This window comes from Trichosporon asahii (genome assembly GCF_000293215.1).
Source record: "Trichosporon asahii var. asahii CBS 2479 unplaced genomic scaffold scaffold00050, whole genome shotgun sequence".
Classification (NCBI taxonomy): domain Eukaryota; kingdom Fungi; phylum Basidiomycota; class Tremellomycetes; order Trichosporonales; family Trichosporonaceae; genus Trichosporon; species Trichosporon asahii.
In genome coordinates, this window is record NW_014040874.1 from 2866417 (window position 1) to 2884238 (window position 17822).

General features: G+C 59.4%; 3 protein-coding genes across 3 annotated transcripts; 2 read left to right on the forward strand and 1 right to left on the reverse strand.

The window, feature by feature from the left end:
- Positions 1–4228: 4228 nt before the first annotated feature.
- A1Q1_02299 (uncharacterized protein) lies at positions 4229–11430 on the forward strand (the record flags this gene model as incomplete). The annotated part of the gene is made up of 16 exons (XM_014325244.1): positions 4229–4264; positions 4320–4440; positions 4664–5061; positions 5105–5223; positions 5270–5373; positions 5489–5719; positions 5806–5899; positions 5966–8302; positions 8353–8685; positions 8791–8833; positions 8881–9087; positions 9140–9245; positions 9371–10035; positions 10378–10656; positions 10798–11385; positions 11428–11430. 16 exons carry the CDS (start codon positions 4229–4231, stop codon positions 11428–11430), a joined length of 5664 nt encoding a protein of 1887 aa, XP_014180719.1.
- Positions 11431–11758: 328 nt separating this feature from the next.
- A1Q1_02300 (acetate kinase) lies at positions 11759–13285 on the forward strand (the record flags this gene model as incomplete). Its single annotated transcript, XM_014325245.1, has 4 exons — positions 11759–11984; positions 12073–12260; positions 12308–12394; positions 12446–13285. 4 exons carry the CDS (start codon positions 11759–11761, stop codon positions 13283–13285), a joined length of 1341 nt encoding a protein of 446 aa, XP_014180720.1.
- Positions 13286–15939: 2654 nt separating this feature from the next.
- A1Q1_02301 (acyl-CoA oxidase) lies at positions 15940–17602 on the reverse strand (the record flags this gene model as incomplete). The annotated part of the gene is made up of 3 exons (XM_014325246.1): positions 15940–16941; positions 17125–17225; positions 17443–17602. 3 exons carry the CDS (start codon positions 17600–17602, stop codon positions 15940–15942), a joined length of 1263 nt encoding a protein of 420 aa, XP_014180721.1.
- Positions 17603–17822: the final 220 nt, after the last annotated feature.

The following is a 17822-nucleotide window of genomic DNA, read 5'->3' on the forward strand; positions in this document are numbered from 1 at the left end:
CGGGGGGCGGGGGGGGCTGGGACCTGAGTTGAACGGTGGCGAGGTCGAAGCGCGGTGGTGGAGTGATGGCGTGGAAAATGGAGATGTGACACAGGTGGATGAGCTCGACAAGTGTTGAATGAGAGAGGAATGAGGGACAGTGGAGTGGTGTGGAGTGGTGTCGAGGGGGGTGTGTAGATGCGATGAGAGAGAAAGACGAGTAGTGTGAGATGGATGAAGGAGCGAGTGAGAGCAAGGCTGTCGACAGGACTAGGAGACTAGGACACTAGGAGGCTGAGTGCAGGATGCAGGATGCAGCGCGCGAGTGAGGTCGCCGAGTGCTGGCCGCTGGATTGACGAGTTAACGGAGAGATGGGACGGTGGGACAGGAGAGGGCAGCTGGGCGCGGGCAGGGGCAAGGGACCAGGGGAGGAGGGCATCCAGGGTCGGAGGGCAAAGGTTGAGGGTCTGTTCAGGGTCAGTAAGGGACGGCGGGGGCAGGCAGAAAAGCGGAGGAGGAGGAGCGGGGATCCAGGGAGGAGTATCAGGGTCAGAGGACGACTGGCTGCAGGTCGCTGGTGCTGGGTGCGGTAGCGCCGTGCGTTCTAACAGCAAAAGGATGACAGGATGCAGGGTACTGAGCGATTAGGGCGTGTGTGCGCCGGCACCAATGCACCACTGCCAGGCGCCAGGAGTCAGCACAGCGGCTCTGCCGTTCGATGGTACCAGCGGCGACAACATCACGGTACGGCGGCTCAATGGCCAGCGGCAAAGCGGCACGGCGGCACGGCGGCATAGCGGCACCTGCCTGCGCCATGCGCCATGGCAGCGTGCCATTACCCCGTTCCCCGTGCCCAGGTGGGGTATATTGGCAAAGGTACGCGGTATACCCCTCGCCGCTCAGCGCCCCGTCCATTTGTAATTCGGCATTAGCAGCCTCTAGTGAATCCTAATCACTGGCTCCATGTTGCGGTCCCTGCCACCATGGCACAACCGTCCATGGTCTCATCGTGTAGGCGGCATGCTTTCCAGCGCACTCAGCGCTCGGTTGTGTGTACCTGTGATGCCAGCTGTCTGTTTCAGGGTCGCAGAATTTGGTTTGGTTTCACAAGAATGACAGTCTGTCGGATTGCCTGTCGGCCTAACCCTCTGCTCTCAGTTGTGTCGCTCGGCGTCCTCTGTCCGTCCGCCTCGGGTACACTAGTCGGCGCAGGCCACCGCTGTATCGGGGCAGGCGGTCAGACGGCACAGGAGCAGAGCCCATGTCACACCCGCCAGTGACCAGTCGTCTCGAGCTAGTCCCTGCGACTAACCCACTTGGCCACTATCCACCTTACGGCCAGCTTACGGATTCGTTAATCGTTGCGACCATGACATCGACGACAACGGCACACCGTTAGGAGTCGCTCGACAATCGCTTCATCCTCTGCCAGTGCCATGACGTGTTGCCTTCCCCCCCTGCCCTCGTCCCGAGAGCATCCTACCTCTAGTGGTGTCTGTTCAATATGTCTGAAGACGGAACGCAACGTAGGAGCATGACTGATTGACATGCCATGGTCGTGAAATGCTGCTCAGTCGGTCTTCGCCGTTCTCGTTCGGAACACGATGCACCTTCAAATGTGAAAGACGGTAGAACATATAGAGGGCGCAGCGAGAATCTGCGGGCGGCGGTGTCCACGAGACCCCACATGTCCAGACGGGTGGCTTACTTCATCGCCGATCCAAGTGTGGGTGCAGCTGTGTTGCTGTGCTGAACCACCGCCATCATTCCTGTCCCTCACTTCTTCACGCCTCGCTGCCACTGACTGTTTCTCTTGCAGCGGTAAAATCTTCGAGAAACCTGCTAGGCACTCTGTTCCGCATTCTGCGGCGTTTTATTTCTGAACAATGGTAGTCTGATCGTGGCCTGCGCACAGGAGCTCAGGACAGGCAAGCGGCGTGTACGATATTAGGAACCGCCGCAGCCAGGCGACAGGTTTAGATGGCCCTCGACTAATCGTCCATGGTACACCGTGGGGGTTAGGTGTACACATCAAGCTTGCGGCATGGAATCCTCGATCCCTTGTGCCTCTTGTTGACTGAGCCTACGAACCTGCGAGGCATATGATTCGGACCAATGTGCGCAGTCATTCGGTAAGCCCTTCGTCCGTTCTAAGCATGCTAAGCTGTCCTAGTCGACCTCGAGGGGTAGCGACAAACTCAGGGTGGCAGGGCAAGCTCAACTGCAATCACAGCCTAACAGAAACTGCAACCTTCCTCAAACCGACCTTGAACAAGCAGAACGAGAGACTGACCCCTGCCACATCGACTGTATCTCCAAGTGCCTGTCTTCATCTACCCATCTCAATCACCATCCGCTCCGCTTCCTCCGCTTCCTTATCCTCAGGTCCATATCCCAACTGTCTTGGCACTTGGAAATTTCTGCTCGTTCCTACCCAATGATCCAGGACGGTGACGACATCCTAAGGCAGTCACCGCTCGCAAGTAAGACTTTGTCCTGGCGGGGTCAGGTCGGCGGGCCTGCAGTCCTGGCTGCAGTCCTGGATGGTCCTGGCAGTGAGCAGCCTTCTGCTGGGTCCTGGTCAGACTTTGGGTGGCAACAGTCAAGTTTCGCCCGAATGACGTCAACAGGGCACGCTGTGCGACGCCGCCAGCATATGGTCTTGAAGCAGGGATTACGCCATTGGGCAACTCCACCATGCACCACCCAAGTCCGCCTGGTTTTAACTGCGGCGCTAACGAGGAATCGCTGCCTGCCCTGAGCCAACTGAGCCAACCCTCAGCCTTAGCGTCTTCTGACCTCCGTCCTGCTTGCGATCCTGGGCGCCGCGCGCCGTGCGCCGCCTTGCCTTGGTTGCACCTAAACTTGCTGCGGAGCGCGGAGCCTGGCGCCTGCGGGCCTGTCAGAGTGCCATCCTGTCTACATCGCGTGCAATTTTCCACCTCCGCACCCTTCCGTGGACCCCGTCTCGCGCGCCTGTCCGCTGCTGCGGACCTCGTTGCTGTCTCGCTGTCCGCGGCCCGTGTGCCCGCTCCGAACCTCACTGCCAAATGCGCAGCATCTTGTTTTGCAATTGTTTGAGGACCAATGTTATTCTCGCTGACATCCCGACTGACACTGCGAGCCGCGCGAGCGGGCGTGCGGGCGTGCAGGTGTCAGCACTGCGCATGGCGCCCAGCTACAAATCTGCATGCCCTCCCACGACCTATCTTGCGGACATCCCAAGCTGGCCCCCCAGCCTTCCGTATCTACAACCACATGCAAGCATCGCTTTGGTGAATTGGTGCAGTATAGGTCGTCTTCCATCTGCCAGTGTTCAGTAAAGAAATCAGCCGTGCACCACTGCGGAGACCTTGGTCACTCCGTTCCGCGATGACGTTTCAGCAGTGGGTACAACGAGTAAACGAGAGCTTGTCTGCAGACCGCACCAACCCATAGGTCATGGGTCTTCCGTTAGCTCAGTTCTGATGCACAGTCAGGATATAGTGGGTGTTTGGTGCAGCACGCGCGCGAATCTGCAGCCGCCCCGCAAGGTGCGGATGGTCATATCACAAATGTGCCCCGGGTGCGCGTGATCGATAAGGGGATCTGAGGATCGTGGGCTCGTGGGTTCCTAAATCGATTCAATCGATAATCGATTCCCAACCTTCATCTGCGCATAAACATGTCCCCTTGTACCTACAGGAAACAGGAGCTGCTTCATGCGCTCCAGCGCTCCAGCACCAGTGACCAGTTCCAAAGCCCACGACGAATGAAGCACTCACCACATCTTCTGCTTTTGTAACACAGCTTCCCTCTGCCTTCCCCGTTGCACTGCTCTCCATTTCGCCACCGCCTTCAGTCACGGTGACAGCCTGGTGTCACGGCGCGCTCGACCAGCCGTACCAGCACGAAAGGTATGCTGGGTCTTGATAGTCGCCAATGTCCCTCCATGCCTCGCTCACGCGCCCGGACGAGCGTACCTGCATACCGCAAGCGGCTCAGCTGGCTCATGGTTAAGCGTTAAGCACACAAGGCGGCAGAACGGTAATTCAAGCAGCCGGTCAAGCGCAAGGGCGATCGTCGTATCTGTCGTCTGAATTGACCCAAGCTCACCGTACGCTCAATCACACACACCTCGCTTCCCCGCCCCACTCGTCCACGAGGATGCGGCATGGCAAGCATCCACCTGCACAATGACCACAATGACGCAACAACAACTAATCTCCCATCGCACTTATCCCACAATCCACCCACGGCGCAGGTAGAATGCCTTCCGCCTCCGCATCATCAAACACAGTCCCAGTGCGTCTGGCGCCGACACATGTGCTCACGGGATACGCACTAATGCACCACTCAGGTCCGACTCAGGCATCCCCGCGGGGTCACCACTATCGAAGTTGACCCCGAGGCCCAAGGAATAGACGACCTTAAGGTCTTGATCTTCAGTGCATCGGAGATTCCTCCGAGCCAGCAAGAGAGTGAGTGAAACCATTTCCCACCAGCTTGCAGTTGCTCCACCTCGGAGGCAGCAGGTTGCGGGGTCCCGTCAGGTTCCCCGAGGGCTAAGAGACTCCACAGAGCCTTCCGCACCTCCATTGCCGGAGCACCGCGGCTAAGTGGCGGCTCGGAGCTGAACACGCCTGGGGAAGAGGACAATGACTGATTCCCTGCCATTGAACTGGTGTGACTAACAGCCTCTAGTCAAGTATGGCTACCCTCCCAAGCCTCTTCCGGAAACGTCGGGCCGACTATCCTCGATCCCCCTGACACGCGGCGAGCAGCTGATAGTCACCTCGAACCCCAACAAGCTGCGGAGTCCGTCGGCATCCCCTGTCCGCCGCAGGCGGCCGAGTGTGAAGGAGCTCGATGCCGAGCTGTCGGCACCGCGGAGCCCCCCGCCACGAGCTCGAGACTCCCCGTTACTGGAGAACGAGATTCCGCTCGAGACAAAGGATAGCGTCCAGGTCAAGGGCCACGATGCAGGCTATATCCAGCTCAGGATTGTGCCGGACGACAACTCGTGCTTGTTCTCCAGTGTCGCGGTTGTCTTTGAGGGAGGACTGGACAAAGCCCAGGAGCTGAGGAAGGGTAAGCTAGAGGTGTTCTGGAGAGCTGACATCAGTCGTCGCCGATGCGATCAAGGCCGACCCGGAAAAGTACTCCGATGTCATGCTTGGCATGCCCCGCGACGAGTACATGAAGAAGATCCTGGACAAGAACACCTGGGGTGGCGCAATTGAACTCGCCATCTTCTCGGACCAGTGCGCTCCCCGTTTCACTAGTGGCCTAGTCGCTAACATGTCGCAGCTACAAGACGGAAATTGCATCATTCGACGTAGCAACCGGAAGAAGCGACAGGTTTGGCGAGGGCAGTCACGAGAACAGGTGCATTCTCGTGTACTCGGGTATCCGTGAGTTTCAAAGCGGAGACAGCACGGAGACAGTTGTGGAGTCAACCGGAACTCCGATGCTTGCTGACACTCGGCATGCCGAACATTCATCGAGGCGTCAGCTGACTATTCCCAGACTATGACGCTGTGACACTGAGTCCCCTCCCAGTATCCCCTCCTGAATTCCACACTACCGTCTACCCCGTGTCCAACCAAGCGATTATGGACGCGGCACAGGAGCTTGTCGCTGGTCTGAAATCCAGGAAGTACTATACCGACACGGCAAACTTCGATCTGAAGTGCGGAGTTTGTGGCGTCGGCCTCAAAGGCGAGAAGGGGGCTAGGGAGCATGCCATGCAGACTGGACGTGAGTTGTGGCGACTCGCCGTAGCTGACAAGCAGATGTTGAGTTTGGCGAGTACTGAGCTGTGCATATACAACATCTCGCTTCAGCGCGAGCCTTTGGTTCCTCGACAGAGAGTCGGAGAGGGAGGAGGTTCTTGTTCACCCCTCGAGTTTGGTTGCGGTCTTCTTGGGTTTTGTTCGAGTAGGTGGATGTAAGATGTACATGCAGGTTTGAACACTCACTGGCTAATGCACCGGACTCATCCAGACCTCTGCAACTGACGCGGCGTGCACTCGCAGCCGCGCACCCGTGCACCTTGCGCCCTTGTGTGTGTGTGCCCGCGCTTACTGATGCTTTCGTGTCGCACATGGCTCCGCTGCGAGCTGCGCCCCCGTTTGATCTGACACCTCGCGTCCCCCTTCTACACAGAGTTGTTGATTGTCTTCCTTTTGCCCTCACCACCATGACTACGTCGCCGGAGAACGTGAGCAGCATCGCCGACCGCCTGGGCAGGCTGAAGCTGACCGTGGAGGCTAATCTGATCGATAACGAAGACCTGATCGGCGACGCAGGGGACCTTCCTGCGCCGACCGTCCAGCCAGTCATCCCCGTCAACTCGATCACCTCTGTCACTTTAGCCCAAAACACCCCTCTTCCTCGCTCGCCACCGAACGACGCCTCAGCTGCTCCACAGTCTGGCACATCCGACTCCAACTCTTCCGACCCGTCCTTCTCTAGCATCACCACGAGCGAGCTGATGACGCTCGGCCAACCCGCCCAGCAAACGTCCGGGACGTCCCCGTCTGGCGACTCAGAGTCCCAGACACAGTCTTCCTTCTACCTGACCACGTCCGCGTCACCTTTCGTCCGCCGATCCTCTCTGTCTCACCCCTCCCTCATTTTACACCCGTCGACCTCGCAACCTGCCTCGTCGACGACACACAGCTCCCCTTCCATGACTTCTCAGTCCACCTCTTCCCTCACACCAGCATCCAAGCACTCCACCCCCTCCAACCTTTTACCTTTCGCAACCCCCTTTCAACCAGCCTCTCAGTCCTCGCCCAGTAGCACTTCCTCGCCTACCACCTTCCCTCTGGTGACGTTGGCGCCCACTGGCGAGCCTCAGAAGATCAGCATCAAAGCTCCAGCGGCGACCGTCTCGACGGCCGCCATGTCGGACACTCCCCAGCAGCACTCTCAGCCTGCTTTGCAAGCCACGCCTCCCAAGGCTCAGGTCAGCGAGTCCTCTGCCCAGACTCCTGGTTGGGTCTGCCAAACCCCCGTCTGGGTTACCGCACCAGAGGGTGTGGGGATGGCTACGCCCTCGCCCACTCTGAGCTCATTCCAGGCCCCCTCGCCCGCCGACACTGCCACGTCCCCCCAGGCAGTCATGTCGTTCAATGTGCCTTCCCCCATCAAGTCTGTGGGTGATGGTTCCCCATCACCAACTCGCACTGCGTTCAGCTTTGGCTCGTCGATGCCTGCTGTGTTTCAGCCTGCTGCACCCGCCATGGGGTTTAACAAGCCACCCCCCTCGAAGGCCGTGCCCATCACCAAGCCCGCCCCTAAGGCGTCCGGCGCGCACAGCGAGTCTGTCAGCCTTCTGGGTGACATTCCGGAGGCAGAGGATCTGTTGACTGAGGACGACAGCAACGACCCTACCCTCGCCGATCAGTTGGCCAAAGCGAAGGTCCTGAGCGCAGCGCCCAGCTCACAGGCCTCGAGCACGGGCCCCGCCGATCTTCGCCCCACGCACACCCCTCTCGATCGCAACCTCTACAGCAACTCTGAAACTAAGATCGAGTGCAAGGAGACCCCCGTTCTGGCACCCAAGAGCAGCAAGTATGGCAACATCTCCTTGGCGGCTCCCATGACCGGCTCCTCTGTGGGCCAGACTACTCTGGTCGGCGACAAGCCTCTTCAGCTCCCCTCCGAGTCTGAGGACCCCACGCGCTCGGCGTCAGCTGCCAGTCTCTCCAGCACCCCAGGCAAGGAGGTCAGCGTCAAGGCTCTCGCCGCGATGTACGACCAGCATGCGGGCAAGAGTGGTCGCTCCGCCGTCACTCCCGGCTTCTCCGACGACCATGCTCAGACTGCCGATGACGCCGAGACCGTCACCGGTAACGAGAGCGACACCAAGGACAACTCGAATTCCGCCACACTCAAACGGTTCAGCGAGACGGGCTTCGGTACCGAACCGCTTGCCATCGCTGCACCTGGCTTCCGTCCCCAGTCGTCGGTCTACGACGCTGACAATGAGACTGACACGGAGGCGAGTGCACGTCACGGTAAGGACACCGACACCGAGACTGAAGCGCCCAACCCCAAGGTTCGCAAGCTGGCAAAGGACGACACTCTGTCTGCCGGCTCTGCCACGTTGGACGACATCACCGAAAAGCCCTTCGTCCCCACTGTCACCAAGCTGGCGGCTACCCAGGCTAAGCCTGTTCCCACCAGTCTCACGCCCGCGATCAATGGCCTGGACGAAGGCAAAGCTGAGGTGGAGGAGCTTGAGCGCCTCTGGACGGACTTCAAGGATGGAGTCGCTATCTTCGGTGGTGGCATCGACGAGGTGATTGCTCGTCTTACTAAGGAGTTCAAGAAGTAAGTTGACTACGACAGCTTCGTAACTGACACAGCAGCCACAAATGCAGTGCAGTGCAGATTGCTGCAGTGGCCCCTGCCACATCCACCATGGTGGCTGCGTCGGCGGGTCCAGCGGTAGACGTCAAGGCTCTCGAGATCAAGCGTCAGGAGTTTGACGACCTCCGCCGCAAGTCCGAGGCACTGCGTGCTCGCGCTTTGAAGGCCGAAGGCGAGGCTCGCGAGGCTGCTGAGCGTGCTAGCGCTCTGGAGGTTGAGGTCGACGCTAGCAAGAAAAAGAGCGAGGCAGACAAGGAGCGCATCGAGGAGCTGACTGGTCTGTACGACTCCTCTGAGAGTCTCTGCACTCTGCTCCGCAAGCGCAACCAGTCCGTCGGCACCGAGTATGTCACTCTCGAGGACACCCACAGGCAGCTCGAGGCGGACTACCACAAGCTGAAGGAGGAGATGAAGGCGAGTTTGCGAAGCAAGCAGCGCTGACATCGTAGGAGACTCACGGCTTCGTCGCTGTCTTCATGGAAGGAGAAGGTCGTATGGTAGGTATTCTGCACTGAGCTCACTCGAGTTAACGCGCGCAGTTTGATCCCGAAGAGCTTGCTCGCGGCTACGATGGTGGCAGCAAGTGGGCGAGCAGGATCCGCTCGGAAACCGTGCGCCTCTGTCGACTGATGAACAACGACACCGAGGTGCCCATCCTTATGTACCTCTACTTCGACATCGTAGGTTCATTGGGTAGTACAGTAGCACTGACATCCCAGCAAAAGACACTCACTGAGCTTCTCGAGGTGGGTCGCCGGACGTACTGCATTCCTGACCCTACAGTCTGGCTCTATCAAGGACGTCTCACAGTTTGATGACTTCATGGAGGGCTTCTCTTCTACTGAAGACCTCATCACTGTCTCTGACGTTTCTGGCGCCGTCGGCGCATCAGTTAAGATTAGGGGTAAGTGCCGTGGACCTTCACTGAGCTGACAGCCAGCCAAGATGAAGCTTATGTCTGGGTTCCGCGCCTGTCGCCTCATCTACCTTGTGGCCGGAAAGGTTAGTTTTTAATGGCACCGCATCAAGTTGACATACAGGACAAGGGTTATGTCAAGGATATCACAAGCTGGCCCAAGTCTGCCCAGGCCAAAGTCTACGCTGCTCGTTCGACGGGCGCGGACGAGGCCGACAAGGATCCCTTCCTCCAGCTCGGCAACGACCACCTGTTCTATGCCGACTGCTTTTTTCCGAGGACCTTCGACCAGTGGTCCAACGAGATCCAGAAAACCAGCGGACAGCGCCAGGCTGGTGAGGGCGCTCCTCAGCAGCCACAGCCTGCTGCCACCCAGCAGCACCTTGGGCAGGGAGCGCCGCCGCCTCAGCAGCAGCTCCAGACGCAGCTTGCCCCCGAGAACACCCCCAACCCCGGCCCCCTCGACCCCAACCACACAGGATTGACCGCCCGTCCCGGTGCATTCGCTGGTCTGCAGCAGCCTCTCAACCCGACGACGCAGTACGGCACTCCTCCGCCCCAGGCGAGCCACACTCCGCGCGCGCCTAGCCAGAGTCCCGTGGCTCCCATGCAGCCCCAGCAGCAGCAGCCCCCTCCTCCTCAAGCCCAGGCTGGCGCTGCCTGGGGTCAGAACCGTAGTGCCACGTACAGCTACCAAGCGCCACCTCAAGGCCCGCCCCAGGGCCCTCCCCAGGTTCAACAGCAGGCACCACATGCCGGGGACTGGGGCCAGCGCAGTGTGTCGTGGAGTCAGCCTCCTCAGCAGCAGCAGGTGCCCCTGCAGCAGCAGCAAGCGCCCCCTCAGCAGTGGCAGCAAGCTCCCGCGCAGCAGCAGCAGCCCCCGCCTCAGCAGTGGCAGCAGGCTCCGCCTCCTCAGCAAGGTCCGCCCCAGCAGCAGCCTCCACCCCAGCAGTGGCAGCAGCACGGCCCACCTCAGCAGCAAGGTCCACCCCAGCAGCAAGGTCCGCCTCAGCAGTGGCAGCAGCCCCAGCAGCCCCAGCAGCCTGCCTATCAACAGCCTCAGCAGCAGCAGCACCAGCAACCGCCTCCTCAGCAGCAGCAGCAGCCTTCCCCCATCAAGTCTGTGGGTGATGGTTCCCCATCACCAACTCGCACTGCGTTCAGCTTTGGCTCGTCGATGCCTGCTGTGTTTCAGCCTGCTGCACCCGCCATGGGGTTTAACAAGCCACCCCCCTCGAAGGCCGTGCCCATCACCAAGCCCGCCCCTAAGGCGTCCGGCGCGCACAGCGAGTCTGTCAGCCTTCTGGGTGACATTCCGGAGGCAGAGGATCTGTTGACTGAGGACGACAGCAACGACCCTACCCTCGCCGATCAGTTGGCCAAAGCGAAGGTCCTGATGGTCATATCACAAATGTGCCCCGGGTGCGCGTGATCGATAAGGGGATCTGAGGATCGTGGGCTCGTGGGTTCCTAAATCGATTCAATCGATAATCGATTCCCAACCTTCATCTGCGCATAAACATGTCCCCTTCCCGCACAGTTCCAGGCTCAGCCTCAGCCGCAGCAGCAACCCCAGCAGCCTCAGCAGACTCCTCCGCAGCAGCCCGCTCAGTCTCAGCAGCCTCCCTGGAACCAGTACGGCGCCGCCCCTCCTGCTCAGCCTCAACAGCCTCAGAAGCAGCCTTCCCCCGTTGTTGAGCAGCGTCAGCCTCAAGCTCGTCGCTACAACGAGGTGGTGATCTCCCACGCCCGCGGATACGCTGGCTCGATCGGCGGGAGCCCTCCGTCCACCGACGAGGACAACCCTCTGCTGAAGGACGTGCCTCAGACGTCTCGCACCTTCGTCTCGCGTCCTCCCCAGTTCGCCCGCGCCGAGGACCCCATCCAGCGCCCTGGTAGCTCCAACTCGCTGATCTCCATGGTCAGTTCTGCTGTGCACGGTCGTGGGATGGGCCCTCCGCCCACTTTTCGTGTCCGTGATGTCTCTCAGTCACACACTCAGCCTCACTCTCAGCCTCCCCAGGCTCCTCATGCACCCCAGCCCGCCCCCGTTCAGGCCCCTCCTCCCTGGGCCCAGCACGGTGGTGTTGCTCACAAGGTCGACAACAATAACTCTGACTGGCGCTTGGTGAGTTATACGTAAACTCCCATATCAACTGACACCGCACAGTAATGAAAAGTGAAACGCGTCTCGATCTGAACGTACCGGGGAGATCTCCCGTGCCCATGCCCTGCTTAGTGTGCAGCTAAGCGATGCCTGTGTGTAGCAAGTAGAATGCAGTATGCAGCGAACATGTGCAGAGGGCGTGCCGCCAAGCCCGTAAATAGCAGCACCATCGGCCAGGGCCGGTTCTGTCCGAGGTGGCGTGTGATGTCATTGAGTGGCTTGCCGGCGGCAGTGACGATAAAAGCGACGCATCCGTCCTGGGCGCTTCACACACTCCGAAACCTCAGCTCCGCTCTCCTCTCCATCACCCCTAGCACCAGCGACACGGAGCACAATGGGCGACGACACATATCTGATCGCGCTGAACTGCGGCTCGTCCTCGATCAAGGGCCGGCTGTATGTCGTGCCGCACAGCAAGAAGGAGAAGTTCGAGCAGCAGGCGACGCTGAGCGTCAGCAACATTGGTGCGCCCGGCGAGCCGATCCACTTCACGCTCAAGTGGAGCGACAACAAGGGCAAGGACATGGACATCCACACGGACGACGGAGGGAGTGTCGAGCGTGAGTCGCAGAGGCTACCGAGGACCTCTATACTATATTCGGAACAATCACCTCTCCGGGGGATATCGATCGTGAAGCTGACAGACAGACAAGGACCTGTTCCCGCGCATCCTGGACCACCTGTCCGGCTCTGGCGGTGTGAAGAAGGACCAGATCCGCTACGTGACGCACCGTATTGTGCACGGCGGTGAAAACAAGAAGCCCCTCGTCGTGACGAAGGAGCACCCCGAGGCGCTAAAGGACATGGACAAGCTCGGCGAGTTTGCCCCGTTGCACGTGAGTTGTGCTGAGACTCCGGTGGGAGGAAAGTCGCTGACAGTCAGAACTACCACGCCATCCTCGGCGTCCGTGCTTGCCTCGACGTGCTGCCTGAGAGCAAGAACCTGCTCTGCTTCGACACGCTGTTCCACGTGAGTCTGCTCGAGAGGCTGAGAAGATCACGAGACTGACGCCCTTTGTAGCAGACCCTCCCGCCCGCTGTGTACAAGTACTCCCTGCCGCCGACAAAGGTTAAGACCGTGATCCCATTGCGAAAGTACGGCTTCCACGGACTCTCCTATGCGTCAATCACGCACACGCTCTCGAAAGAGCTCGGGCGACCCGCGAACCTCGTCGTATGTCACTTAGGATCCGGCTGCAGCGCCGCCTGCATCCACGAGGGCAAGAGCATCGACACGTCGATGGGCCTGACGCCGCTCGAGGGTCTCGTCGGCGGAACGCGCACGGGTTCGATCGACCCCACGGCCATCTTCCACCACACGCCCGACTACGCCGAGATGGTGCCCGAGCTGCACGTCAACAAGGCCGAGTACATCATGAACAAGAAGTCCGGCCTTCTAGGTCTGTCGGGCACGACCAACTTTGGCCACATTTGCGAGCGCAAGGCTGCCAACGTCGGCGACGTTCTGGGCAAGAATGAGAAGAGCGACGGGTTCAAGGTAACCAAAGAGGATAAGGAGAACGCGGCGGTCACGTACGACGTGTTCCTTGACCGGCTCATGGCGTATTTGAGCCAGTACGTCATGAAACTCGCGTACGAGACGGGAGGCGTAGAGAAGATTGACGGGATCGTGTTCGCGGGCGGGATTGGGGAGCACTCGGCCGAATTGCGCAGGGATGCGATCGGACGGCTCGGCGTGCTCGGCGTCAAGATTGATGAGAAGAAGAATGAGGCTGGCGTGCCCGAGGGCAAGACTCAGGTGCTCGTCAGCACCGGCGACAGCAAGGTCAAGGTGTACATTGTCCTCACGGACGAGGAGGGGTGGACGGCGCACATGGCGCGCGAGGTGTTTGACATATAGACTAGAGCAGGGATGTGATAAGATAGGAAGTCGGTGAGCACGAGCGCTTCTCTCAGGGCAACGCCTATCGCCAGCAAGCGAACGGTCAGTGTGATCAGTGGTAGCTGTTAGATCTGGCAGTCTCGCGGAGAGACAAACCAGAAAACGAGACAGGATGAGGCGGAATCTAGTGCATACAAGCGACGAGTCGCGTCGAGATAGATGTTACAGTCATGTAGGTTTGTGATTATTGTCTGGTTGCAGAGTTCGAGATTGCTTAAGCCTTGCGCGCCGGCTCGATGCCCTCGGTCGCGTTCAGAGCCTCCTTGCGACAGCTGTTGAGGCCGCCAGCCTTGCACGCCTTGCACGTCGAGGGGTTGCTGGGAGTCAGCTGAGTTTCCCACAATGCGACAGCTGTTTCCTGTACTCTCTGCCCGCCAACGCGATGGTCCTGTAGATCTGCGGCCGGCCCACCCTCCGTCCTTCGAAAAGACGAGAGACCGCCAGTTGGCGTGAAGATCAACGCCTTGAATGGTAGAGACGGCGGCGCAGCAGCGCACCGACGCAACACCGAGGTCCCACCTCGGCGAGCAGAGAACACAATAGAATCAGAGCAACAACTCACCCAGTACACTCGGTGGAGACGCAGCAGCCGCAGCCCTGGCACGCCTCACAGTTGCCCGGGTTGGCAGTGCAGCCACGGCACTCGGTCTTGGCGCAGTGATCGCCGGTGTGGACCTTGGCCTCGCCAGTCTGGTTGTCAGCTTGTACCGTCTCCGCGCAACTTACGCCGCAGAAGCCGCACGAGTTGGGGTTGCCGGTGCACTCAGACATTGTTGATGGTAGACGAGGGGTGTAGAGCGTAGAACGTAAAGCGAAATGAGAGCGCGGAGCGAGAGACGAGCTTAGGTTGTGATGGGTGTGGGTGAGTGGAGACAACAAAGGAGGGAGTGAGTTATATACTGCCTGCGAGTCCGAGCCTATGATGTAACCCGCTATCAGCGGTTGGTTGCGGAGTCGGCCGGGGTAGGACTGGGTGACCGCTGGCTGGGGCCGCTGGAAGCCGCTGGATATGGTGGAAACAGTGGAATGTCATGTCCCGCAGCCAATGGCAGCGCTTGGATATGTCAGCTGAACTCGGGGGCTGACTCAAGCGTCAGGGCGAAGGTCTGGGGGCGTATTTTGGCCACTGGCAGCGCTGCTGATTGTCAGCTGCCAGCATAGCGTGCGTGTCAGGCGCCGATCTCCGTCACCAGATGGGTGATCAAGATTACGTAAACAGTCACTGGCTTAGCGTTGCAAGATTCAACTCAGTGCAAAATATCGCAAACAGCCCCGATTCGGTGCTAACTCGGGCAACTCAGTGCAAAAATGCTGAACTATGTTCTGTCCGAGTTTGAAGCATGAAGCGTGCAATCTGAGACAGCTGGCTGGGAAAGAGTAATAAGAGTGGCTCGACGGGGTTCATCACAGGCGGGGTGGGTCGAGATTACGTAAAACGACACTGACCCTACGTCTGAACTATAGCTCGGTGCAAACTATCGCAAACAGCCCCGATTCGGTGCTAACTCGGGAAGCTGGGTGCAAACCTGATCAACTATATCCTGTCCAAGTTTGAAGCGTGCAGCATGCAATCTGAGGCAGCTGGTTGGGAAAGAGTGATAAGAGTGGCTCCACGGGGTTCATCACAGGTGGGGATGGTCAGAATTACGTAAACCGCCACTGACTCTGTGATGCAAGATTCTACTCGGTGCAAAACCACCGCAACCAGCCCCGATTCGGTGCTAACTCGTGCAACTCGGTGCAAATATGCTGAAGTATGGTCTGCCTAAGTTTGAAGCACGCAGCATGCGTCTTTAGACAGTCAGGTGTGAAAAAAGCGTTGAGAGGGCACAATGAGCCAAATTACGTAACCTCGCAACGATCCTTGTCACGTGCTTTCAGTCACGTGCCGCACGCGTTCCACACGTTCTGAGTTCTCCCACGCCCACCCCCATCCTTATCGCCCAGCCAACCTTGGCTTCTCGCTCGGCTAAGTTGGACGCGTACCTGCGTGTACCTACCCCGCACCTTCATCACAGGTACAACCCTCCCATCTCCATTCGGATCATTAGATATCGGGATTACTCCGCAACATGCTCTCAACAGCTGTCGCCGAGCACGGAGATTACCTCCAGACACTGTGGACGGACTATGCACGGCCGTAATGCGTAGGGCTCGCAGTGAGATGGAGTGGAGGGTATGCCCCGCGTTGGCCCCGCGCATCTCCGCTTGGAAGACGACGCCGAGGGGACGGATGTCTCAGCCAAGCTTGTAGACTTGTTAGCCAGGCGGTGTCTTCGCCTGTAGGCGAGCGCCGCCAAGCCTGGTGTACGTTGCTGCACTGGAAAAGCCATGCTCGCACGGAGAAGTCGTACCTACGTACTGTCTCTTGTCCGCTCCGAACGGCTGTAGACCAGTGCTCTCTGCTATGAAGTTCCAACTTCGCTGTCAGTCGTATGTTCGTTGCTGGCCACTGCTGCTCGCTCGCGACGCTGCGCGTCGCTCCGCTCCACCGTGCTATGCTAGATAGTTCATGCCCAAACTTATCGTTAAAATGTGGTGTACAACTGAAGTTGCTTGTTTTGTATGGAGGGGGAAGCTAGATTTGCTACGCTTCAAGAGCCGCTGCACGCTTAAGCGTACTGCTTCTTGAGGAACTTGGCAATGGTCTCGAGCTGGATGTTCGAGGTGCCCTCGTAGATGGCACCAATCTTCGAGTCACGCCAGTACTTCTCGATACCGGTGTCACGGGTGAAGCCGACACCACCGCACCACTCGATGGCGGAGCCGGCGGCGCGCTGGGCGACGACCGAGGCGAAGTACTTGGCCATGGCGGCCTCCTTGGTGAACTCGCGGCCCTCCTCCTTGAGACGGGCGGCGTTGTAGGTCATGAGCTTGGCGGCCTCGATCTGGGTGTGGATGTCGGCGAACTGGAAGCCCATGCCCTGGAAGTCACCGACGGCCTTGCCGAACTGCTTGCGCTGGTAGGTGTAGGGGAGAGCGCGCTCGAAGGCACCCTGGGCAAGACCGATCATCTGGGCGGCGATACCGATACGGCCCTCGTTGAGGATCTGGATGGCAATCTTGTAGCCCTTGCCGACCTCACCGACAATGTTCTCCTTGGGGACCTTGATGTCGTCGAAGTTGAGGACACAGGTGGACGAAGCACGGATACCGAGCTTCTCCTCCTTCTTCATGATCTCGACGCCCATGTCCTTGGAAACGGCGAAGCAGGTGATACCCTTGTAGCCCTTGGAGGGGTCGACGTTGGCGAAGACAAGGAAGGTCTCGGCCTCACCAGAGTTGGAGATCCACATCTTGGTGCCGTTCAGGACGTAGAAGTCTCCCGAGGGGTCGAGCTTGGCGGTGGTCTGGAGACCGAAGGCGTCAGAGCCGGCTCCGGGCTCAGTAAGACAGAAGGAGCCGACCTTCTCCTGGGCGAGGCCAGGGAGCCACTTCTCCTTGATGGCGTCCGAGCCGTGGTGGCGGACGACGGTGTTGACGAGAGTGTTGTGGACGTCGACGAGGACGGCAACCGAGGGGTCAACACGCGAAATCTCCTCAACGGCAATGATAGCCGAAGTGAAGGAGCAGCCGGCACCACCGTACTCCTCAGGGATCTCAATACCCATGAGCTGTGGAACTAGTTAGCCGAAGCTCATCGGATCAAGGAAAACTAGGGCGGGAAGCCATGGCGCGGCAAGTTCCGCTTTCAGAAGTGACAGCTTCGTGCTCGGCGCCCGGCACGAAACCTGTCGGTCTTCATCGGCGACCTAGCGCGTGCACACCATGGATTCGCCCTAGCGAGTGGTACTTACACCGTTGTCGAAGAGGCCCTGGATGAGCTCGGGGTCCATGATCTCCTTCTCGTCCATCTCGCGGACACGGGGCTGGATGACCTCGTCGGCGAACTTCTTGACTGGGAGTGTTAGCTAGAAGCCCATGAAAAAGCTAGGGGCGCAGGGATGGCCGCGGGACAGCGAGAGAGCGCGGTCGGGGAAGGTGTACCGAGAAGCGAGGCGCCAGCGAGCTCTAGCTCGCCGACCACCTGTGCTCCTCGGCATCCAGCTCCTCAGCTCGCTGCTTCTACTCTCGAAACCCTCGCAGCGCCCTCGGCGAGCAGAAGAGATACCTACCGGAGTCACGGAGCATGTTCTCCTCCTCGGTGAAGTTCCAGAGGGACTGTCCCTTCTCGACGGTGGGGTAGTCGTTCATGCGGCCGGCGGTGGCGGAGAAGGCGCGGGCGTTGGCGACGCGCGAGACGCGGGTGGCGGTGCGGAGGCTGCGGGCGAACATTGTGGTGGGTGTTTTGGTTGAGAGGGGAGGGAGATAGGGAAGAAGAGAGGGAGAGATGGGGATGGGGGGCCGGGAGGTAGTTTATATAAAAGTCTCGGTGTGGTGTGGTAGCGCAGGCAGGCGGGGCTGAGGCTAAAGTGGTAAGAAGACGCGAGCCGAGGAGCGCAGGGCCAGGCGGGCGTGTGGAGGAAGGGTCTCGAGGTCCACGTTGTGGTGCGGG